Source organism: Falco rusticolus, chromosome 4, assembly GCF_015220075.1.
Source record: "Falco rusticolus isolate bFalRus1 chromosome 4, bFalRus1.pri, whole genome shotgun sequence".
NCBI classification, from domain to species: Eukaryota; Metazoa; Chordata; class Aves; order Falconiformes; family Falconidae; genus Falco; species Falco rusticolus.
In genome coordinates, this window is record NC_051190.1 from 15,695,555 (window position 1) to 15,720,613 (window position 25,059).

The 25,059-nt window shown below is 50.6% G+C and overlaps 1 protein-coding gene across 24 annotated transcripts in view; it reads right to left on the reverse strand.

The window, feature by feature from the left end:
- Positions 1–22,461, reverse strand: part of CADPS (calcium dependent secretion activator) — a 220,847-nt gene extending 198,386 nt beyond the window's left edge. For 12 of the 24 annotated variants that reach the window (XM_037383082.1, XM_037383069.1, XM_037383084.1 and 9 more), the window contains exon 1: positions 21,959–22,339. In XM_037383082.1, coding sequence (XP_037238979.1) covers positions 21,959–22,339 — 381 coding nt within the window. Of the gene's footprint in view, positions 1–21,958 lie in introns of all 24 variants that reach the window. The other 12 variants (XM_037383085.1, XM_037383086.1, XM_037383078.1 and 9 more) reach the window with 3 other exon arrangements.
- Between the last annotated feature and the right edge of the window lie 2,598 nt (positions 22,462–25,059).

A 25,059-nucleotide genomic window follows, 5' to 3' on the forward strand; every position in this document is an offset into this window, starting at 1 on the left:
AAAAAAAAATAAATCACCTGAACTTGACCTTTAATGCTAAAATTTAAATCAACTACTCAGCTTCTTATGCTTCCATTCCCTAACGTAACCGTAATCAGATTTGTGGCTGAGATCAGAAAACTGTTCTCAGAGACCAATTTACATGTAGCCTTCCACAAGCCTGGGTGATACAACAGCAAGGACACCAACACAGGTTTTCTCAAGCCCCTGATGGAGTAGGTTCGAAGTTGGAATGCATTTTAAGGTCATGGAACAGGACCTTCCACAGGTGACAACAGCAGTACATCAAACTTTGCTGAATGCTTGCAAAGAAAAACAGCAGAGAAGTCACTGAGAGCGCTCAGCTGGGATGGGAAGTTCTTGTACGGGAACGCCAGACCAAATAGCAAATCTCTGGCCACAAAAACACCCAGCCCTCAACACAGATGAAGATGATAGAGACCAAGTCTTAAAAGGTAATTTACACCCCACCCCATATTTTAATGGAATAAAGGAAAGGTTCAGCCCATGCTGGAGTAAGTTTTCTTTATAAATCCCACATGACATGCACAAAACCCCTTCTCCAGAGAAAAAGCTGTGTCACCTGCTTCTTCATGGCTTGCATTGACAGCCACATAATCCCACCCTGCATACAGCAGTTTCAGACTTCCAACAAAGATTCCTCAGTCTGACAAGGAGGCACTGAGGATGCTCAGCAGTCCAGCACCATGGCATGCTGGTGGGAGCAGCTGGTAGTAATTTGGCACCATTCAACTCACGGATCGGCACTTCTGCCTCCCAGTTCTCAGTCTCTGAGCACTTCTGGCCCTGTGGGTCCGCAATACCTCCACTGCTGCTTGCCCTCCCCATGCTTGCCATTGAAAAGTGTTGATAGCAACAGAAATTGGACTATTTTCTGAAAGCAAGTTTAATTAAGTATGGTTCTGCTCCATGAATCCCCTGGGAAGACAGAGGAATACCATCAACCTGTGCATCTGGCCCTCCTCCTGCACAGCCTGCCTCCTTTTGCCTGGCGTAACCAGCCAAGAACAGATGAAGCCAAGATGTGCACCTGCAGCTGTGTCGGGCGATGCAGAGGCATGTGCCAAGCAGGAGGTGCTACACAGTGAAGGGCTAAGGCAGCTCTCATCCTCCCTGCCAACCACCCTTCTGCCAACAGACCCTCCCCATCTCCATTAAAATCATACCAGCACCTCATACACATCCCTATCTCATTTTTGAGGCTTCTGTGGGAAGTTGTCAGTATGCAAAGCAGTCAGGATCAGGTCTAGAGCATCCTGGTGGCAGGGCCTTTCCCGCAGCCAGGTACCATGCCTTTCCCTGCTCTTCTATCTCATCTCTGCATGACAGCTAGCACAGATCTCAGGTGTTTGCCTGGGGAGTTCATTCTGCTTTGTGCAACACTGCTAACGACAAAAACTAGCAGCAAAACCTCCAGCGAGGCAAAGGGAACCAGCGCACAGCCCCAAAACATTAGTCACTACAGACACACTGTGTAACCTGAAGCTGAACACACGCAGGGCACATTTTAATTTACTTTAATTATGAATGAATGTGGGTTTATCTGGTGTTTACTCCAGAGCAATAAAAATGCATCCAAAATTATAAATCCTCCTGCAAAGAACCATCACCAGGATGCCTACCTTGATCACTGGAGCCAGTGCAAGCAAGTGGAGATATAACTGAATGCCAAGGGTTGACATTTTTCATGCATGAGAAGAGAAGTTTTCCTCATGTGATATCCTTACACGCTACTGTGTCCACTCTCAGGAGATTCCCACCTACAACCTTTTCTTATTTACTTATTCTTTTGTACAACCTATTAAACCAAAGGTTGAAAAGCAAGAAAGAACCCCACCCAGGAAAGGAACAGCGTAAGGAAGGATTGCCCGGATTCACCAGGACAAATGATAATCATTGCTTTGATCTTCATTAGCAATTGATTAGTTATAAATACACACCACCGGCAATGTAGCAGGGCAGGGAAAGAGCTTTATGGAAAGGCACAGTAACGGACCCCAAAGCAGAGCACTTGCAGCTCTCCAAAAGATAACCCTAAGTGCCCACTGCAAATGGGAGATCATGTTTTCCTGCTCATGCTGGACAGAAGGGAAAATGGTATCATTAAAGCCCACATTGCATCTTAAAGTCCTTGGAGGGAAGGGAAAATGGTACTTCATATTTCTATAAAACAATTAGTATTGACAGAATGGACTATAATACAGCACTCGGCCCAGAAGAATAATTAACTATCACAGCAGCTTGCTTACCAGATGCAGATAGGAAGCAAGGAGGTGGCAATTAGAGAACAAAAAGGCAAGCCAGAGACATGGATTTGCTATAACAAGGTGTTGACCCATGAGCCCTCTGTGCAGGTGTCTGACAAGACGTCACGTACCCTGTGTCAAGCACTGGAGCATCCCCAGCACAGCCGCTGGTATCTCCCCAGGCAGAGTGGGGAAAGAGCTAGAGCCCAGCACTGACTCGGGAGCACCTTCCCTGCACAGGTTGTGCTCAGCCTCTCTACCCCTTGCCTTGGTTTTTCTGTGCCTTAAATAAAAGCATGGCTATAAGCCAAGCAGAGAGCTCTGGCCATCGATAGCATCGGTGATGGAAAAGTACCACCAATGCAGGATGGTGCCTGGGAAGTTATCTGCAAGATATCACATACCATCAAATACTTTTCACTGAAGCTCAAGACAACTGGTTTCAGCACCCTTCTAATCTGCAAATCTCTGAATAATCCTGGAGACTGAAGCCTTGGGGACAGCTGGGGCTCCTTGCACACAGTTTCAGCCTCATGATGCTTGGCTTTAAACATCTCTGGAGAGAAAAGATTTGCATCTCAGTTTGGAGTCCAGAAAAAAAAAAAAAAAGTACAGCACATGCCCAAAGCTTCAGCGTTTCTTCCCCCCAAACAGAGAGGTACTATGGATCTGTTTCTAAAAAGATTAGGAAAACCCACTAAAATAGGCTTTTCGATATAAACTTAGTAATAGCCCTCTAAGCCTGTTCCTCTAAGGAGATATTAATAAGATTTCTGGTGCTCTCTAAGAAAAGAGGGAACATGGGGGAGGAACATATGCCTCCATGCCAGCATCACAGCACCAAGGCACCATACTCCAACACCCGGGCCAGGGATTTGGAGGAGTTCCCACTCAGTACCCCCCATATCCTTGGGTAGCACTATCCCATCCTTGGGGTGTGCTGATCCCTTGCTCTACCTTATTCTGATGCTGGGAGTAGTGTCCCAACACAGACCAGAAACCCTCCTTGTCTCTCTGCAGGCAGGTGAAGCGGAAGCAAATGGTGTTTCTTCTTCAACACAAGCACATTCCTCCCACCTCTCCTCAGCTCCCCTCTTCCCTTTGATCCTGCTTTTGCCATGGAAGCCTTCCAGCACAGACTGGTGATGTCCCTCCACAGGGCAGCTGCAAACACGTGGAAAACCAGTCCACAGGAATCCGATGTGTTTATACCCGCACATGCATTTCTGGCAAACAGCTCACAAGCTGGGCTGGCAAACACGACAGAGTATGAGAAACAGAGCTTTTTTCTGCTGTGAAGTTTCAAAACAATTCAGCAGGATTTTTCCATACCGGGAAAGATCCAGGGCTATGCACGTAGTAAAGAGTGAATGTGCAGCAGCTTCATGCACATCTCCAGAGGCAAAAAACTATTCTGCAGTGGTGCAAGTGACTGCTTCATTCCTGATATCCCTGAAAAGAGGTGAGGAACTCACCCAGTGAGCGTTTCACAAGGATGCTGTGCTCTCCTGGGTGCAGGTGCCAAGGCACTGTAACAATGAAGGGCAGCAAAGGAGCCAAAAGACATCAGGCATCGCTGGGCCAGAGTGAGTACCAGAACAACAAAGTCATTCTCTCTGGCCAGCCTTAACTCTCAGCATGGTTAATCGTTGTTTGATAAACAGATCTGAATTTGGAGGCAACACTAGTTTCTGGATGTCAGCTCCCTGAACAAGCTGGGTGAGGAAAGCAAGACTACTTGCTGCAGGGTCTGCTGCAAGCATTTCAGGACTTGAGATCTGCCGGGAGATGGCAGCTCAGCAACTAGACTTTCCAGAAACCAAAGCTACAGAGACCTTGGGGTCAGAGCCATGATTCCCACCGGCTGATAACAAACCTCACCCAGCACTCAAGAGCAGCAGGGTCTCCCCTTTCTCCTGACGGCAAACCAGAGAGAACCATTAGAAGAACATCACATCATGGATGCAAATACGGCATTAAGGTTTTGGACACAGGGGTTTTAAGGCAGGAATCCTGAGAGCCTTTCCTCACGCTCCCTGTACACACAGCACTCACACCAGTTTTCCCTTGCCATATGTGCCATTTCACTCCTTTGAGCAACAGCACCCACTCCCAGGCTTTCTGGTGGACCAGCACCCCGTGCACCAGGACGACACCAGGGAGGGAATAATGCATTTTCTAAATAATATCACTAAGTGAAAGAATCCCATCAGCTCCAGGGAATCCTGGCCAAGTTCTGAAGTCACAGCAGCCGAGGACATACAGTGCCACAGCGCTGCTGCCATGCGGATGACAGAGCCATTTAAAAGCAGAGCACTTTTAATTTCCTCTCTTCCCAAAATGTCATTGTCAATCTCAAACTAGGAAGAGAAAGCCTTGTTTTCACTGGAATGTTCCACCAGCAGCCACCTTAGCACTCCTGCTCCGGCAAGCATTAACAAAGTAAACCAGACCTTGGCCTCAACGAAAACAATGTGATTCCTTGCCACTGACGAGTCACCACTTTTCCTCACCTCAATGTCCCAGCTCATATGCAAAAGCAGCGCCTGTTTTCACAACACAATTAACTGTAGCAGCAGGTAACAGCCAACACACACCTTCTGCCAACACAAATGTGCTGGTTTCATCTTGGGACCTGCTCCTCTGCTGATAGAGCTCAATATTGCTCCACTAGCATAAATGAGCAACAAGATGGGCAAAGGAAATCACAGATGAGTAAAAACTGACAGCAGCAACCCAAAACACTCTTGTCCTGCTGCAATAGTTGATAAATCCTATTTAGGTACCAAATGAGCTCTAAAGGAGAGGGTAAGGGAAGCCAGCAGGACATGGAATAAAGTCTGGCAGCTGCAATTCTGGTGCCAGAAAGGCAGCAAGGCAGGACCACGGCTGGATGGTGCTGATGGGAGAGGCAGCTCCGAGGCACTTGAGTCCATCCCACACTACTTTACTACTACACAGAGCTCTCCCCCACTCTCTCCCCATGAAAATGTTTTTAGGCAGGGAAGAAACTGGGAATCATTACTGTGCCACAGCTCTGAAATACTTTCCCCATGTAGACAAGAAACTGCTCCCATCACAAAAAGTCTGGTTTCAGCATGCATGTGCATGAATGTACAAGGTAAGAACTAAAAATAGAGGTACCCTATTTCCACGCATCGAGTCAGCAGGTACAGAAACAGCGTAAACAGTGATTCAGCAGCATCCTGCACAATGCAGAAGGTTGCCCCCTTGCCTCTGCCTCCCCGTTTGCAGCCACCTCGGCTCACTCTCAGACTCCCAGAAGCTCCAAAGAGTGATCCCCAGATCTGCCTTGCAAAAACACCCCCAACCCCAATGGGGCCAGGGGAGATCTGCCAGCCACAGGGGACTCACAAGGGAGCTGCTCAGCATCCTTGGGAAGGGGGTGATATGGGGTGCTTGAGAATGCCCTTCAGGCAAGGTCCAGCTCCCAGGAACACGGCCATTTGTAAAGCTCCTCTGTCTACAGCAGTTTTTCTAGTGCAAAGCCTACATGCAACCATAATTCACATTTTCGCTATTTCTTCATTGAGATTCTGAGCCTTGTATCTACAGATCTTAGATATTCAAGCTGGGCATACAAAAAGATGCATGACATACAACCATAGCGTATGGTTGCCATCTCTGGTGCAAAGTAGCGCTGTGACTCCATAAACACCCCTGATAAATTGCACAAGATGACACCAAGGACATTTTTCAAGTCCTGTGAGACTTGCTACATAAACAGCTACGACCTTGTACACAGGGTTTCAACAGGGATAAGTTGTTTTTTGCTGGTTCTCATGCCCAATTTTTTTCATTAATATTTGCTGAGAAGCCAGAAGGAGAAGCAGATATATGAAAAGGAGAATGAAGAGCATAAACATAATCTTTAATTTACCTTACATTTTGTAAAACCGTGATTTATCTTTCCAAGCAAAGGGTAAGAAAATATTTCAGTCTTCCCATCACCCAAGCTCTCTCATTCACCCTTCCAAAGCCAGCAAAGGGAAGAAAAGCCTCCAAAGCACTTATCTGCTCCACACCAAGCATCTGTGTGACCAGTTCTTCTCTACAGCCCCCAAAGTCCTGGGGCTAACGTGTTCCTTTCTGCTTTAACAAACTGTGCTCTCAGCTCCAGGCACTGTCACTCCCAAAGGCACCGGTGTTGTAGGAAAAAAACCTGCACCTGCTATAATGATGCTGTTATGCTCAGTGAATTCTGGCTGTGGCCCTGCTTAGCATCACCACCCCACCCAAGGCACAGGACATCCAGCAAAGCTGCCACCAGCCCCGGTGGGGCTGCTCCTACATTTTATTTTATTTTTTTAAGTTGCTTTAAGAACATTTGAGAGCCTGGTCTTTAAGATCCATCCCCTCCCTGCCCCCCCCCCTCCCCCAAGAGAAGCTGATTCAACCAAAAGCACCAAGAGGCAATCTAGACATACCCTACTGGTTGGGACGCCCAAACCAGGATGCACCTCTGTGATGCCAGCCTTAAAAACTTTCTGGGTTTTGTTGTTTTCCTGGTCAAAACACATGAAACCAGTGGCATCAGCAGGCAGATGGGAACACTTAGAGCACAAGACATCCTTTGCATCCACCCTGCAGCCTCACACTGTGTAGCCTGGGCACAGACTGCTGCACCTCCAGTGGCTGGGGCTCCCCAGGGCAATGCAAGGGGGAGACTGTGCCCCCACATGTCTCCCAGATGTGATGCGGGGATGTTAACCCAAAAGTGCAGCCTGTGGCTCCGTGTCAGGCATGCCACAGCCTGGCTCAGGCACCACTTAACTGCTAACGCCCCATGTAAAAATAGATAAATAATCAAGTCACTAAAATCAGGGGAGCTGTCATTACAACCACAACTTTCAGAGTCTTTTTTTATCGTCTGAGGGATGACAGTGCTTTGAGCAAGCAAGCACTGCATGTAGCCAGCAAGCTTTTTAATGTGTGACAAAACATATCATTGAAGGGTTTCCTTGCACAACTTTGACTTACCCCCACATCATTCCTAGTCAGCGTAAGTGACCAAGAACAACTGAAGCGCACAAGGATTTCAACTTAATCTCAGAATGGATTGAAGACCTTTCTACTCTCACCTTGACGTACTCTGAAGCCTGGGTGATTTGCATTTTGATGTCTAATTGAAATGAGGGTTGCTGCTTGATAGGCCTTAATCTTCTCAAAAACATGGTTGTGCCTCCCTTCCCAAAGCAAATATTTATCACGTTTCACCTTGAATATAGGTCACAGCATTGCAATGCAAGTACTCAGAGCTGTAAAAAAAACACAAACAGGAAGAGTCTGTCTAGGTAAAAAAAACAAATTCAAAAGGCACATCTGTTCTCCTGAGCCACAGCAAGGAAAGATTATTACCATTAGCATGGGGGTTATAAGCAAATGAAGCAATTGGTTAAAGAAAAAAAGAAAAGAAATCACTTATAGTGTCGTCTTTCATCATTAAATTTTAATGGAAAAAACACTGCGATTTGCTTAGTCTGAATATATGCGCAAATGTAAAGAGACCATCTGACATTGTCGAGGCATAACACCACAAGATAAATGGAGACTATTTGCCACACTACTGGAGCAGCTGTAACTCTCTCCCAGACCTGCAGCAATCAAACAAAAGGGCACAGAAATAGCAAGCCATCTGCCTCTTGCTGGCCACTGAGTCTTATGCATGTGGCTGATAGGAAAGAATCAAGGGTCTTATTCTTCTACTGCTCATATAGGCTTAAACAGGGGGCAGCTGAGCTGTTACAGTAGTTTAAATGCCCATCTCTTAGTCCCATTTTGATTCTCCCTGCAAGACTTAGCCATCACCACAGGACAAACATGTGGAGGCCGTGGTTTGCACCAAGAGTGCCCTAAGCAAGGGCAACCGGAGCACATGCATATGCATCCAGAAAGCACCGGTCTGGAGCACAGCCTCACTTCACAAACTCCCAGCAATGCAAAACCAGGCACAGCACTCCAGGCTGCCTTCATTTCATACAGCAATTGGGTTTTGAGAGCATGAAAAGGAAAGAGAACAGTGGGGCAAAAAGCCTGAAGATTTTCCTGTCCTGCTTCTGCATTACAGTGCAATTCTCCCTGCTGCTCCCCCCTGAAGGATGCAACACCCATGACAAGCTCATGAGACAACAGAGGAATGAGCTGCAGGCAAGCCACGCACTCCCCCACGTATGGAAACATCGAGCAGCCTGCTGCCCGCCTTCCCAAAAGCAAACAGAGAGGAGGAAAGGGTGCACAGCTATTGTGCAGAGTTGTTAAGATCTATACGAAGGCCCACATGTGTAAACTAAACATCGGCTCCTCTTATCATCAAGTGCGTACAACTTGTAAGCATGAATTATGCAAGACCGTTAACAGTCGTCTTATAAGAGGGAGCAGCTGTAGAAGCTGCTCTGTGTCCTCCAAGCAAGTCACAGAAGGGGCAGCCCATGGATGCTCAGTGTCTGTGCGGCTGAGCTACAGCATGGGCGCTCTCACCAGATCCAGTCCCAGCGCTCCCAGGGACCCACACACCCTATGCTAAGCAATTAGCACCTCATAATCTCTCACCATCTTCCAGCACTCTATGAAGAAATATTTTCATCACCTTTTTACTGACAGCAGCTTGAGAAAGATCTGGAGAATTGTGTGAGCTTGTGAAGGAACGAGCAGGGAGCTAAACCTGCAAGCCAGCCCAAACCCAAGCCCCCAGCCAGTGCCCAGACTGAGGAACTCTGCTTTTGCCTGGGAGCACAAGGAACCTGAAACAGCAAAGTGAGACCAGGGAGCTCCATCCCTGTTTCAGTTCAATAATTTTCTCTTTGACTAGTGAACCCCCGCACTTGGCTGGTGCCTGTGGGTGAGGATGCCAGCCCTAGGGCAGCGCTGCACAGCCCACATCGCAGGCATCACCAGGCCGCCTGCAAACACCGGCTGCAGGTGGGGATGCAGGCAGGGATGCAGGCGAGGATGCAGGCTGGCAGCACCGTGCACTCACCTGCCCCGAGCCGTGACCTGTACAGCACCGCAGGTGACTTAACTCAGCCCGGTCACCAGGTCCTCACCGAGCTGACACCACACTTAGCAAATGTGCTAAGGTTGCTGACAGTAAGCGCTGGCTGTAAATTACCTATAGGGTGAGAAAGCTTTTGATAAAATTTTACATAAAATATTAATCTCTCCAGTCAATACAGATGCTGTTAGGATTGAGTGGCGGGGCTGTACGCAGCGAGGAAGTGTTTTGGAATATAACAGGTGCTGCAAGGGGAGGCACAGATCGGTATTAAGACCGGTTTCATTTATTGCATATATCATCGACTTGGAAGAACAAGCATCAAGCACTGTGATTACATTTACTGATGATTCAGAGTTGTGTGGGCTCCTCAATACACAAGAGGAGGGCAATAAAGTCCTGGACAACTGAGCAAGCAAGCACCTCAGGGGATAATTAAATTAATTCAAGCTATGGAAATGCCACACAACAAGGCTAAAACATAAAGCAAGTAACATTGAAAAGGACTTTGCACTCAGAGACTGTGAGAGACAAACCCAGGCTACTGCTTGCTCCCAGTTATCCACCCAGAGCACCAGGCGCTGCACAAGTACAAAGCTGATGTCACGGCCATCAGGTGAAAACAGGTACAGGTCACGCACGAAGCATTAAAAAAGCAGTCCCAGTGACACCAGTTGTACATGCCCACAGCCCAACACACTGTGGCTTTAGAGAGGAGCTGTGCCACCTGGGCACCTCTGGCAATACAGCAGCTCCTGGGCCACCCTGGGAAAACAAACCCATGCAGGGGACCTCAGGCCACAGCGCCTGCCTCCCACCTTGCTTACCAGCTCCCAGTCCCTACGACCAGCTTCCTTCCAGACTCTTGACTAGAGCTCCCCGTTCCCAGATTGTGTACCTGCCCCTAACTGCCTGGGCAGCCTCCCCTCGCTAACCAGCCCTGCCTGATGCAAGGCAGCTGCCTTAGGAGACAGAGGCATCTTGTCCGAGCCACCCTGCCCAGCAAAGAGATCGTTGGCAGGGCATCACAACAGGCACAGAGCCCCTTTCAGGAGGGGGGCCCCAAGAACACAGCAGAGCAAGACTGGGAAACACAAAGCATGTGGAACAGCAACACGAGAAAGGACACAGGAGAAGTAAGAAGTGGCAAAGCTGCCCAAGGTGCCAAAGGCAGGAAGATGCTAAATTTGATGAGGTTGAGGAAGAGAGCCAAAGGAGAAATAAATAGAGCTAATGAGAAAACAAGGCATGAGCATTCAAAAACCTTTAACACACTGCTAAACAGCAATAAAAAGGCAATTAGAGTTCCGAGATGCATGGAGGGTAATTGCACACACTATAAATAGGTGGTGGGAAGACTGTCCCGCTCAGCAGGATCTGATTCACTTTTGGGGTGACTTCTCCATGCAGACAGGAATATTCTGGTGCGAGACAGAAGCTGAGAGATAAGAGTTTACAGGGAGATGAGATTACAGGAAGAATTTCTATCACACACATCCTTCTACATGAAATATACACCAAGCAGGAGCTTTGCAATAAAGACTTCAGAGGTCTGAGCTTGAGGAACTCCAAACAGAAGTTCAGCAGTAGAGATGCAAAATAGCCTTAGAAAGAAACATCCATTTTCTACCAGCCAGCAACATCTACAACACTAGAGTCTGGGCAGCTGAGTGGCTGCCACTACTGATGGAGAAACGGGCTAACCACACGGCTCTCCAGCACCCACAGAGATCCTGCCCTGCTCAGCTCATAACCCTTGCACAAGCATGTGCACACATGCACTTGCAACAGCATTCAACAGCAACTAAGCAGCTCGCTGTGCTCCACAGACACATAACCCCCTCCCCTGTGCTAAGGTACACCCTGGAGGGATGCCCAAGTCTGGGCCATACAGGCTCACGGCAGCCAGTGCAAGCAGCTGGCTCACTGTTTAAAGAACAAGTTTTCTGATGCCATTCCCTGCCCAGGCTTCCCTCCCTACACCAGCCAGGCTGGAGCAAGTGCACTGACTGCCACGAGGTGCTCTCCTTTGCTAGGCGCACAGCTCAGGCTCTGAGGCAATGTGCCACCACAGGTCTTGGGGAAGAAGGAGCCCGCAGAACAGATAAAACCCACAAGACCCCAGGTAAAGGTAGGGACAGAGTCTTTGCAGCATTGCAACCAACATCTTTAAGAGCAGATGGTACCACTGAAGTCCAGGGAACTCACCAACAAGCAGAAACTGCACCAGGCAGATCCCTGACCAATGTAAACCAACAGTGCACGATCAACTCAAGTTTTCTTTTTTGAGGACATCAGTTCTATCTTGAGACAGCTAGAGGGTAGAAAAAGTCCTATTCACCTCCAGCCAAGCCTTCTGCAGAGTAAATAGGAGATGGAAAATGCAGCCACCCCTGGGAGCTGTAAGCAATCCCTCCCCCCTGCCCCATCTCCTTCACAGACACCCTTCTGGAGGAGGAAAATTTTCAGACTGAAGCACCAAAGACTCTAGAAAGGGATGGAGCAAAGCTGTCACTTCACAGCTCCAAACTCCCTTGGCCAGGCCTGGTGTCCTTCCCAGCTCCCTGTTCCTTCCCACCGCAGAGCATTGGCATCAATTCACACATGGGAGCTGCTCTGCCCTCACGAATGACTGAGCACACACAAAGTCTCTGCAGTCCTAACTCCAGCTAGCTCCTGGCTATGCACCAAAAAACAACCCCGTGCAGCCCAGACAGCTGCACATCCCCAGATAACAGCAGCAGATGGCTTCTGCCTGAGGTCTTGCTGGCAGAGGGTGGTCTGCGGTGCCGGGGGTGGGAGGCACAGCGCTGGTTTTTGCAACACGCACCACTGGAGGGTCACGCAGCCTTGCCCGTGGCTGAAGAAGCGCTGGCTGTGTCCTTCTTTCATCCTTGCACTGTCACCATGCAGGTAGCAAAGCAGCCGGCTCCTGCTGCGTCACTCCATTAGCTTCCTTCCGAGACAGCAATGAGTCTGTCATCTCTGGTTGCAAGAAGGGTGGGAGAAGTCTGCTCAGAGGGAGGGGAAATCTAGGGGTGTAGACTATAAAAGCAAACTTGGCATGTGCAACATGTAAAGCATTTGTGCCCTCTTGCTGTACCAGGAAAGGATATTTGGCATTTTAGGAAAATTTGCCTTTTGCCAGATATTCTGCTTGTGTGATGCCTGCATCACCTTCCAGCTGCCTAAACCCTCTGCTGCTGAGGTGTGAGAGCAGCTGACCCTCCCCATAGCACGCCAGGCAAAGTGAAACCCTCGTCTTGCAAAAGCTAGTCCCTGCCAGCACCACCAGCAGTCCCGACAGAACTTCTGAACAGCTTCACTTAATTGCTCCCAAATCATCTAGTATTTTCTATGCCTAAAACTTAATGCCCGAATCCGCTCTCTTTCCCGGCCCCCACCCATCAGACAGGGACGTCTGAGGGGAGCGACAAGTAGCACACGGGCTGCATCTGGCTGGCTGTTCATGGAAGAGCTTCTCCCTTCCACAGCCACCTGCACCAGCCACGTGCCAAGGTCCACCACAGTAGAGCCCAGAAACCTCTTCCCAAAGCATCTTTGCAGTATTATGGGTTTAAGGCTCCCTTGAATCTCTCCTTGGAGTAAGAGTTTGTTTCCAAGCAAAGCACCACCTGGAATTGAGATGGGTGGTACAACGGACAGTGGTGATACGTACAGAAAAATGCCTTCTATATAGGAAGAAAACAATACATTTTTGACCCCAATCGAACTCTCTACTGAACTACCATCATATCTCACTCCAGTGAGCGTGGTACTGTATTTAGAAGCATTGGTTTACGTTCCTTCTGACAGCCAAATATCAGACCCAATTCCCTTTATCACACCAGGGTGCCACCAGCCAGGCAGCTTGTCCTGCTGTTCCCAGACAGGAACCTGTACATCATCTGTGACTCCCCAGGCTCCAAAATGATCCTTGTGCACACACCCCCACATCCCTCCTGAAAGAGGCAAACCACCACCCTTCTCCAAGCTCCAAGGAAAGCAAGAGGCTGCTCCGCTGTGATACGGCAGTGGGGAAGGTTGTGTGTTGGGGTACAAGATTTTACAGTCTTAAGCAGCCCAACGTGTGGCTGTGGCTGCCTGGTAAAATCCTGCACCTCAACACACAGCCTTCTGTTATCTCAGGGCAATGCTGACTTAGCATCATCTGGACTGGTAACATGATAAACTCCTCAGGGAAGGGAGAATCACTTCCTACAGGAGATGGCGTACCCTGTACACCTCATCGATTGCAAACACGTTGCAACTAATAGACATCAGTGGTTACTACAAACTTACAGGATCTGCAAACTCCCAGCACCATCCTCTCCAGCTCAGCAGGTGCTTGGGACCAAATTCAGATGCTAGAGCAGACACTGCTGATGCTCTTCACAAGGCAGCATGTGAGACTTTCAGTAAGAAATGTCTTAACCAACAGCTGCTTCTACCAGTAGTTCCTCATGGTGTGAGCCTGGAAAATAATCTTTCCTTCCTATTACTTTCCTTGCCTGCACCAGACAGGCAACTGGGAGCCAACCCACCCGCTTCAAGCCCTGCTCTGAGGGACTGAGCTGAGACTCTGCACATCACGGTGCTGCTCTGGGTGCAGGGCTTCTTTTGCCTGTAGAAGTATATTAGGCAACAACAACATCCAAAACAAGTGCTTTTTTCCCCCACTGCCAAAAAGTTTGAGGTTTCCCCCCCCCCCCAGCATCCTTCCCCTGGCTGAATACAGACAGCAGATGAAAGTCTTGAGGGGACAAGGTCACTCTATCAGATTCAGTTCATACCCAGTGCTCATCCTAAATCATTAAGAGTGAATCTAAATCCCACCCAAAAAAGTAGCGTGAGGTAGAAATGAGATCTACAGACAAAGCTAGACCTGAAGACTGTGTCCTTATATTCTGAAGACAAAGAGCACCCTGTCCTTGGATGAACATCATTTAGCACAAAAGATACGAAAGGCTACTGCCAGACTATTTAGCGGGCAGCCCTGTCTGCCAGGGTATTTGTACAAATCACTGTGGCATCAGCCCCGAGTCCTACCAAAGTCAGTGGTACAGATCCTTCAAGATCTGCACACCACATCTCCAGTCCCTAAACACTGCAGCACCATCATGAAAAAAAAATATCCAGGCTTTGGGCTAGGAAAAACATGATTAAATCTAATTTCATTTCTAGGTTTCTTCATCAAACACTAACATTTGGGTATGGGTAGACACTCAGCACTTGAATTGTTGCGCTCACACAACTGTCCTGAAGCACATGGGTCAAGTCATTGAGTTGTATGGCCCAAGCCACCAAGTTGTGTGCCAGGGCAGTTTTCCAGCCCCTCCAGGCTGGAGGTGGCCTGTACTAATGTGCCCTCACAAGGGTCATTATATACCTCACACTCCTAGAAGCCCAAGCTCCCAACCTTACTGAGGCAGACAGACAGGTTTTGAACTATGACAACTACAAACACAGCATCACTTACCCCAAGCTGAATAAACATTCACATGACATTTTGACTCAGGTGTTTAAATTCTAGAAAACGTCTGACTTTCAGCTTGAATCACTGACAAACAATACCAAATATTATCACTAAAAGCACCTATTCAAACAACAATTTCACACATTCACATCAAACAGTGACTCCCCTTATGTCCAATTTTAAGAATGATGCCCACCCAATCCAGAAGAAAAACCAGTCAAAGCACCCCAACTATCCTGTACCCACAAATAACTTCTTCCAAAACTGGCACCACGTTAGGATGCTCCATGTATTTTTTTCAGTAACTACAAGGTAAAAGCACAGGGATTTTCCCCAGGAACCTGCGTTTCCCCTCTCCCACCTTAAAAAAAGACAGAGCTGAACCCTCCTGCTGGACCACAAAGCATGCCCTGCAAGAAGGATGGCCCAATTCTGACCCACCGGGAGCCAGTGGTACCACCTGCTGTGTGGAGTGGTCAAGGCAAGGAGACAAACTCTGCTTGTCCTCCTGTGCCTGCACCACACCCTCTCAGAGCTGGGGACCGAGGTGTCACCTTCCCTTGCACCTCACCCGGCTCTGTCTTCCAGGAAGGGAAGACCTTTGAGGAGCCACTCATCCTCCTGGGCAACAAACGGAGAGGATCTACTCACCACCACGGAAGGTCCCCTCACAGGCTGTTTTAAGGGAACTTTACTCTTTTAATTAGGCTTAGTTTTTAAAGACACACTAAAATATTTGTTTCCTAGAAATTACTTTGTGGGTGAAACCCTGGTGCTGCTGAAGCCACTAGATGAATTCACATCAACACAAACCAAGCAACGGCTCTTGATTATATATGCTGTATTGATTGGTCTTAACATATTAATCAGGTTTACATAATTAAATAGAAATAGGATATTTACCTTGTACTCCCCTGGACTAAAGCATTGGCAGTAGCTGTAAGGGGGTTGCATACATACGCTGCTAGTAGCAGTGTTGTGATGGCTGGGTTCCTACTGCTAAATCACACTACAAATTAAATACTTCTCCAGCTAACAAAAAATTACATAGGGAAATTACTTGCTGACCGCTTCCCTCTTAGGTGAATGGAGAATGAGTGACTCATCATTCAGCAGAAGGAATTACAAGTTGTGCAAAAGGCAAAGTGCTTCGGGGAAAGCATCTAGACTACGCAAAGCAAAGCCATAAATAATACCTTTTGGAAATGACGAGCTTTAGCAGGGGTTGGAGCTGCACGATCTGCTAAGTCTTCTCCACTCTTAGTTCACAACATCTCTGGCCTGAGAGGTGCCACCCACAATAATTGAATCATCAGGCTATGGATCAGGAAACGCAAAGTTTTACAACAGCCGAAGACCAAGCTCACAGCCTATTTAATTACCTGCTTCCCAATCCAATAAGCTGCAAGTATATAAATAGCCAAAGTATGACAAATATTTAATATCTGCTGGAATTAAATTAAGATAAGGCACTGGCAAAATAAATTATAAGTGTTTTAACTGAAAAATAACCATTTTCTGAAGATTCCAGACAATCTGAGCACAACAGCCACACTCTGCACTCCACACTGCCAAGGAACACCGCATCTCAGATGTGCCAGACCACCTTCCCCACCGCAGCGCTCTCCAAGCAGCAGTGAAATACAGGCAGGCTCATCTTCACGTCGGGGTTAGCGTGGTGCTGACCCGGGGACAGCCCTAGCCTCATTTGATGGTGGCATAGCCTACGCCCACACTGAGCCAGCTAAGTGGCAAAAGCAGCCCCTAACTACTCTTCCAGGTTTTTATGGGCATAGCACTGATAACTATCTTGCACCAGGTCCAGGTGATGCCTGAGACCTGCCTGGAGCTTCCATCTCCTCAAACAGCACTAGAGAGCAACCGAGGAACAGGCAGAAAATAAGCAGAGCATCATCTTTACCTCTCCTCTCCTGCAGAGCTGAGAAAACCACACCTCCAAGGGTTTCTTGAGGCCAGCAAAGCAGAACCTGACCATAAAAATCACAGTTCCTCCAGCAGGAGACTGCTAAAACAAGTCCCAACACCACCTGAGTCATGGTCTGTCCCAGAAGAATGATGTGTTGGTGGTTTTAAGAGAGAACCTGTGTAAATATTATGCGAGAGTAACAACCCAACCCATGATAGGGAAGAAGTATGTGGTTATTTGGAAGGCTGCAGTAGCTTTACTATATGTTCCTAACTGTTGTAGCATCTGCATGCATGCCAAAACGGCAGAAATTTGATAATTTAAGATGCATCGTAACTGATTTAACCAAGTTTCTGATCCTTCACACCTGTTCTGCATTAAGCACTGTGCTTAAATCAATCATCATTCAGCAAAGCACAAGCTTAAGCGCTTTGCTGAATTTGACCGAGAATTTTGTTAATGCACCTGACGTCATCCCGCAGGCTTACACAAGGACCCAAATCACAAGGCACTTCTCCCAGGAGTAGCTCCAGTAATCTGCAGCTAAGCTGGAACTTTTTTCATCCCACATTTATCCCGCTGGGAACTGATTACTCTCCCACATGCTGCCTGCCTGCTCCCTTGTTCTGCGGGGAGGAAAACAGGTGATGGCAATCACAACTGCAGCAATGCCTGACCTAACATGCTCTCACATTTTAACTCTTGATAAGTTCTTCCTGCTGCCCCTTTCCTAACGAGTGTTTTCAAGGGGCTGGTGATAATCTGGAGATGATCTCCCAGTTTATACTATTTTGAATGAGCAAATGCCGATTCCTGGGTTGTGCTGTGCCTTTTGGCTGCTGTACTTTGGAGGTACTTAGCAAGAGGTATAACCCACATTCAAGGGTGCCTGGTCTGCGTCACTACAGAGACATACACGTTGCCTGACTTCCCCAGGCTTCCAGCTGAGCTCTCCTCCCAAAGGCTTCAGACAGTTGGGATCAAGCAGGGAGAGGCACAGGGCATAGCCGGTTGTCTCAACTCTACTTCCAACAAGTCAGCGTGAGCTAGAGAAAAGACTAAATACATCCTGGGCAAGCAATTACCAAGCTAAGTGCCATCTGCGGTAATAAAACACATTGTTCTGAGAGCAACAGAGCTGGCAAAGCTGCTTTCCTCCTGAGCTGCATCGTGAGGCTGGAGCCTTCAGCGTCTGGCAAAGTGTAAACTCTGATGGGAGCTTTTTCCCCCAGGTCACACATCCAGTAGGTCTCTTGCTCAGATTCCCCAGTGTCTAGTAAGGGCTGTCCACACACTGCCACTTTCCTCCCACCTGTGATAGGCAATAAATACAGATGTCCCTATTTTCACCAACCTTTTAAGGGATGAGTATCTTGCAGACCACTGTCTGCCTGTCAAATGTGCCTGGAATTCAGTGGCAGCTTAAAAAGAAATTTAAGGGGAAAGTAAGACAGCACGAGCAGGTTCTAATAAGCCTTTTCCCACCCACCCCCCTCCTTAGGAAACAATGCTAGTAAGGTGTAAATAAAAGAAATTGCAGGTAGACATCACAGATGTGTAGTTACTCAAGTAAAGCCTTACTACAAACATCAAGATAAACTTGAAGCAGAGGTGTAGGCTTGAACACACTAATCTAAAAACCAATTTTCACTCTGCTGCTGAAATTTCTGGGGCATCAGGATCAGAAAAATACCATCTGAGTGACATTTGCTTGAATTCAACTTGAAATCTGAAATAGTTTGTTACCGGTGTAAACAAGCAATGCTGTCATGCCCACATACAGTATATACCCAGCTATGCCATCCATTCACACATTTCCACTGCTCTCTCCTCTCTCATATACATTATAATTCCTCAAACCACATGTAATTGTCTTTCTGTGGCAACAGTACCTTAAGTACACACTTCCCTTTATTCCAAGGCAGTTCACGAGCGCTGCAGAACAACAGGCTGCATTTTCCAGCTCCTGAGCACTACACACAGGCGTGCTGCTACATAACCGGTACCCGCGGTGCCTGTGCATTACACTGCCATAACATGCAGCCCCTGGGGCGCAGGGTACCGGCCAGCTCTGATAGAGCAGCGCTGTAGGATCAAGGAGGGAGGATTACACGCCTCAGGGGAGGTACTGCGGGCATCTTCAGCCCAGGCAAGAACTTCAGTGCTGCAACTGTAACAAACCCAATTGCTTTCTTTTCTGGGAAAACTGCAAAGAAGATGATGAAGCTACAGAAACCACCTGGGCTCTGGGAGCTTGGCAGGGGCTGTATGCAGCGCAGCCCATCTCAGGCCCTGTGGTTCTCCCATGGAGATGGGCTGGCTCTTAGCAGGTAGCCCAGTCAGGCAACTGCTCTGCAGGGCGACCGCCTTGCCACCTCACCTGGTGGTGGTCACCCTGCTTGGTCACCCTGCAAAGCCTGGTCACCCTGCTTGGGCTGTGCTCGGGGCTGGCAGCACCTTCCCGTGCTACAGGGGAGAGCTGTGGGCGAGGTGAAGCCAGACCTCCTCCTCCTCCTTCCAGCACCAGGCAGGACCTGCCGAGCAGGGCTGGGGACAGGCCACTAGCCCTCACCACTGCACAGCCCTGCCAGAACACCTCTGCCGTGGCTGCTCAGCACCTCGCCGATGCAGGCGTGGGGTCTGAGCAGCCCTGCACGAATCCTGGCCGGTCCCCAGCCCTAGCAGAGCCCAGCGGGGCTCCCAGGCGTCCTGCCCGAGGGCAGCAACCGCAGCGGGCATTGGACAGGGTCAGGTCCTCACATCTCCAGGGTGCCCACACAGGCAGTGGATCAAGCATCTCCCTCCCCAGCCTCTCCGTGGCCCTGCACCCTAGTGTGGGGGCTTCTGCTTGCCATTTCTCCCAGGATGAAACCCTTCCAAATGGCAGGCTGTGAGGGTGGAGAGGCAAATGGCACATGGAGAAGGAATTGGACTATCCCTCCTCTGCTAATGAGGAAACTGAGGCAACAGCTTCCTGGTTTTCTCCCAGCTTTCCCCCGAGGAGCAAAATGTATTTGCTCCACCCTGGTGAGTCTTGAAACATCTGGTATTTCCATTGTTGCCAAAGGCCCACCAGCAGACAAAGTCCTCACAGAGACCATCCAGCCTGAGAGAGCCGCCATGAGAGAAGCTTGGTGCCCAAGAGGGAACGAGTCCCACACCTTCACCCTCTGATCCCCCTAAAGCCACAGAAGGAAGGGTGGGCTTTCCCAGAGGGATGCGCGAGAAAGCAAAGGAACACATGAAGTGAAACAACAGAGTCCAGGCTCCAGCAGTCCTTTGACTTTAATAGGAGTCTTGACTAAGGAAAAAGGGCAAGGATTTCCTCCCAGCATGACAACTGAATATGGGGATATACAGAAGATGAAAACCCAGCACGACTTCACCTTTAAAAGGGAAAATTCAAATTGACATGTGTTGTCAAGTTGAATTTAGCTTTCCCAATTCCATCTCACTGCTAAGTTTGAGGAGAAATGGTCAGCCCCCGAGACACACCTATTTTAGCTATTTGTAGAAATAAGCCAGATGCATTTCCCTATGTTATTCATGTCACAGAGATGGATTTCCTCCTAAGATCCTGTGTAACTTCCCCATTCACTCAAGTATTGCTGCCGGTTTATAATTTCTCCCATTGCTCCCCATTTCTTCGTTTCACTTGCAGTTTATTCCCCCCTTTTCTCTTTCCTTCCCCTCTTTCTATCCCTTCACAGCACAGTATCTTGATTCAGGGACTATGAGTCACCCTTCTTCCTAGCCACTCTTCTCTGGACCACTAAAATGCTGCCTGCTCCTTTGGAAAAAACTGCTTTTCAATCTCAGTTCGTGTTTACATGAGAAACAGTTGCAGGGCTTGTTTGTTTGTTTTAGTTTCCACATAACCAGCAATTAAATTCCATCATCTTTTTCAAACATCAAGAAGTTGCACAGGAAACAAAAACCAAGCAGACTTTGAAAATCCACAATCTATTAAAAAGGTTTATAGGCAAAATTAAAATAAAATATGAAACCGAGCTGTATTTTCAGCTATACACTTTGCTCAGCAAACAAAAGCAGATCATTCAACCTTCCAGCAACACCAGATTGTCCTATATTGCCTTTAAACTACATGCAGTACGGGTACACTTTCCTACCTCCGTATGTTGCAATGACTAATAATAGTCCTGTGGTGTAACAGAACTGAATGTCGTTTGCATCAATACATCCAGGAGTCTGTCTGATTTGTAAAGGTCATTTGTGAACACAGAACAGTATCAAGGCTAAAACTGCAGTCTAAGAAACTCAACTGAAAGCACAGAGAGAAAAAAAAAACAACTCGGCCAGCCGTTGCAGAGCGCTACATCCCATCACAGATCTAACTCTAGCTGCTACAGGGAAAAAGTTGGCTGCATTTGACTGAAAGGCACCTGTGTCCCTATCCCGGGGAAACTGAATTTGTGCCCTGGCCCATGAGCTTGTGCCTCAGCAGAGAGATGAGCTTCAGGAGGGCTCCTGCGGATGGGGAGCCCAGGTGAAGGTGTTCCTGGCCAGCGTCTGCCCTGCCGCCACGGTGCACTCGGGGAGGAAGAGTCGGGACTGTGGCTGTGACTTCACCACCAAGCTCTGCTGCCTCGTTTTGTTGGGAAGCCGGCATCAGGGAGCTCGCCGTGCAGAAACACTTGCAAGAAGTTGAAATGAGACTCAGCAACTCCCCAAGTCAGTGCCAGCGCTCCCAGTTAAGCAAACTTTGCAGCGAGCACAGAGTTGCACAGTCCCTTTGCAGGAGGCAAGGGCACGTGCCTGGTGTTTTCCAGCAACATAACCCATTTCTCTCCTCTCGACAACCTTTAGATGGCCAACATCCCAAACTTCCCGAGTCCTGATGTTGCGTAACTAGGAGCAATGCCATATGCCAGCATGCCGGCTCCGTGCAGGAGACCACGGCGGGGAGCAGCGGGGAGGGGTGGCAAGGGGGCTTCTCACGGCCGGGGCTGGAGCTGCTGCCAGCAACCCCCACCTGCGCGGGCCCAAGGTGCCCTGTGCCGGGACTGCCCTTGGGGTGCCCGGGCGGCCGCGGGCCTGGGGAGCGCCGGTGTGGGGCTGCCGGGGAGCGGGACGGGGGCAGCGGGGCAGGCGGGAGGGCACCCGGGGGAGCGCGCAGGGGCGCAGGGGGCACCGAGGGGAGCGGGCAGGGGACAGGAAGGTGGCTGCCGAGGGGCGGGCAGGCAGCGGGCAGGGGACGGTGAGGGAGCTGCCGGGGGAGGCCGGGCCTGGCCGGGCGGCCAGCCCGTGCGCGATACCTTCTGCTGCCGGCGGGCCATGTCGGTGGGCTGCTTGGCGTTGAAGGGGTAGGCGATGCAGCGCATGACGAAGACGTAGAGCTGCAGCTTCCTCTTCCTCTCCTCCTCCTCCCGCTGCAGCCGTTCCAGCTCGTCCTTCTCCTTCTCGCTGGCCACCGAGGGGCTGGGGCTGGCGGGCCGCGCAGCGCCGCCGCCGCGCCCACCCGGCTGCAGCCCCCCGCCGCCGCCGCCGCTGCCGGCTCCGCCGCCGCCACCGCCGCCCGGGCCCTCGCCGGGGCGGCTGGGCGAGAGCCGCGCCGCGGCGGGCGCCAGCGGCTCCTTCCCGCTCTCCTCCTCCACCAGCTCCTCCGACTCCTCCTCGCTGGACGACGGGTCCAGCATCGCGGCGGCGGCTGGGCTCGCCCGGGCCGGCTGGGGGCTGCGCTGGCTCCGCTCGGCGTGGCGCGCCGCGGCTCTGCCCGGCTCCGGCTCCCGCTCCCGCTCCGGCCCCGGCTCCGCTCGCCGCCGCGCCCGCGCGCGCCCCCGCGCCGCCCCGCCCCGCCCCGCCCCGCCCCGTGCGCGCGGGCGCTGGCCGCGGTGCTGCACGGCGGGGGGCGAGGGAGGGAGCGAGCGCGGGGCGGCCCCGCCGCGCATGCCCGCTGGGCGCCGCCGGGGCGCGGCCGCCAAGGGGCGCCGCCATGGCCGTCGCCTCGGGAGGGCCGCGGGGTGCCGGGCCGGCGGGCGGCTGTGCTGTCCCCGCGCACCGCGCTGCCCTCCGTGTCCCCGCGGCCCCCCACGGACACCGCTGTCCCCGGGGTCCCCACAGCCCCGCACAGACACCGCTGGGTCCCCACTGTCCCCACGGCTCCGCACAGACACCGCTGTCCATGGTGTCCCCACGGCCCCCCAGAGACACCGCTGGGTCCCCAGAGTCCCCACAGCCACCTCTGGGTCCTCGGGTGTGTGTCCCCACAGCCACCACTGTGTCCTCAGTGTTTCCACAGCCTCACACAGACACTGCTGTGTCCTTGTGTCCCCACAGGCACTGCTGTCCTCAGTATCCTCACGGCCCCCCACAGACAGTGCTTGGCCCTTGGTGTCCCCACAGTACCCCACAAACACCACTGTCCCTCAAGACACTGCTGTCCTCAGTGTCCCCACAGCCCCACACAGCCACCAATGTGTCCTCGGTGTCCCCACAGGCTCACACAGGCACCACTATGTCCTCATGTCCCTACAGACACTGCTGTCCTTGGCATCCCCACAGCTCCCCACAGACAGTGCTGGGCCCTTGGTGTCCCCACAGCCCCCCCAAAACACCACTGTACCCTCGGTGTCCCTCCACAGCCACCTCTAGGTCATAGGTGTCCCCACAGCCCCACACAGCCACTGCTGTGTCCCCACAGCCATGTGAGCCACAGGAACCGCTGAACACTTGTGAGTCTCTACACGTTTGCTTCCCACCAAACGCCCCTTCTTGCCCTTGGTGCCACTAAAAATCTTCACTGGGAAGTGATACTGCTAATAAATATTTCGCCCAAGTCACTAATTATGACACATGTAACGATAGCATGGTATTCTGCTTTGCAGATTATCTGGAGCGAGCTGAGGGCTTCAGGAGCAGCTCTGAGGGGTGAATCAGTGCAGATGTCATTTGTGTCCAATATTTCAATTTTCAGTGATTTTCAGATCTGGTTGAGGCTTTGTTTGCACATACATGTGTATTTGTGGTGGGTGGGTGTTTTCAAGGTTTGTTTTTTCCTGTTCAATTAGCAGTGCTTCTGTTGTAAGTGTCAAAATACCTGTCACCTGTTATACATGTTAATAAATGTGTGTTTTGCTTTTGGGGAGAATGGGTAAACATCGATTCCTGGTGACGGGGCTGCGAGATTAGCTCACGGGAGGGGAGACGGGTTCTGCTTCAGACCACGTGTTTGGGATTTTCACATCAGCTGGGCTTTCTGAACTCCTTGCCTAGTTCTAATTAAAAGCTTAGCGTAGCAGATGAAGAAGCAGCTGAAAAATTGGCACAGAAGGAGGGGGGAAATGGCTTTCCCCATTTCCATTAGCCTTACCTGCTGGAGCTGTGCCGCCCCGCACGCCCCGTGGGGCTGCGTGTAGCAGTAGCCGTGCTCGCTGGCTGGGCTCAGCGCCACCACCGTGGAGGCCCCTTCTCCCACGGGGACAGTGGCAGCACAAGCAGGGCCACTGGTCGGCTGCAGCCCTGCGCTGTGCTTGCCGGGCTACATGTCCTGTCTGCAGTGTGGGAAGTCCTGAGGATGCTGAGCTCTCTTCAGGGAAGAGCAAGGTTAGGAAGTTGCTGCGAGGCAATTTTCCCCTCTCCCCATTGGGAATCCTATTTGCCAAGGCTGGGATTTGGAGCCTCGCACCCCTGGCACGGTGTGGGGCCATCCACAGCTCGGTCTTCTTGAGAGCAGCCCTGTGGAGGGCATCCTACCCAGGAAGTCAGGGTGAGCTCTGCAAGGCACAACTGCTGCCCCTTGCACAGCCATGAGCCCTCTCCCACTGCAAGGATGCCAGATGGGGAGGGGGAATGGATGGACGGACCCCACTGAGTGTGGATGGGCTCCTGCAATGCCAGGTGCTGACACACACTGACACACGAGGCAAACACAGCTCCAGCACTGTTTCACCTTCACACCCTTCTTGTTTGCATCACTCATTGGAAACTCTTGGAAAGCAACGCTGCATTTTCTGCAACAGCAGAGTCAGCAAGTCAAATAAATACCACACACCAGACTGGTGACATCTAAAGCTGGAGCAGCCACACAGCTTGCTCTTTCTAGCTACTGCTTTCCTCTGAGACACTCCTCTGTTTGCCCAGTTTCGCAGGAGCTGCTGCCAGGACCATCAACCCAACCCACAGGCTGACAAAAGCCAGCAGAAGACACCCCAGCATTGCATTGGGACAGCCTGCAGCCCAGCTGGCATTCGGGGGTGAACAGAGTGAGCTGAGCGCACAGTGCTCGTGCTGGCAGGCAGCTTGCTGGGCAAGCGGCAGTGCTGGCTGCAGGGCAGGATGGCAGAGACGGCTGGCAGCGTGGGGCATTTCTTATGTCTGCATCTTCCCGTCAGTCTGGGAATGGAAAGGACACACAGTG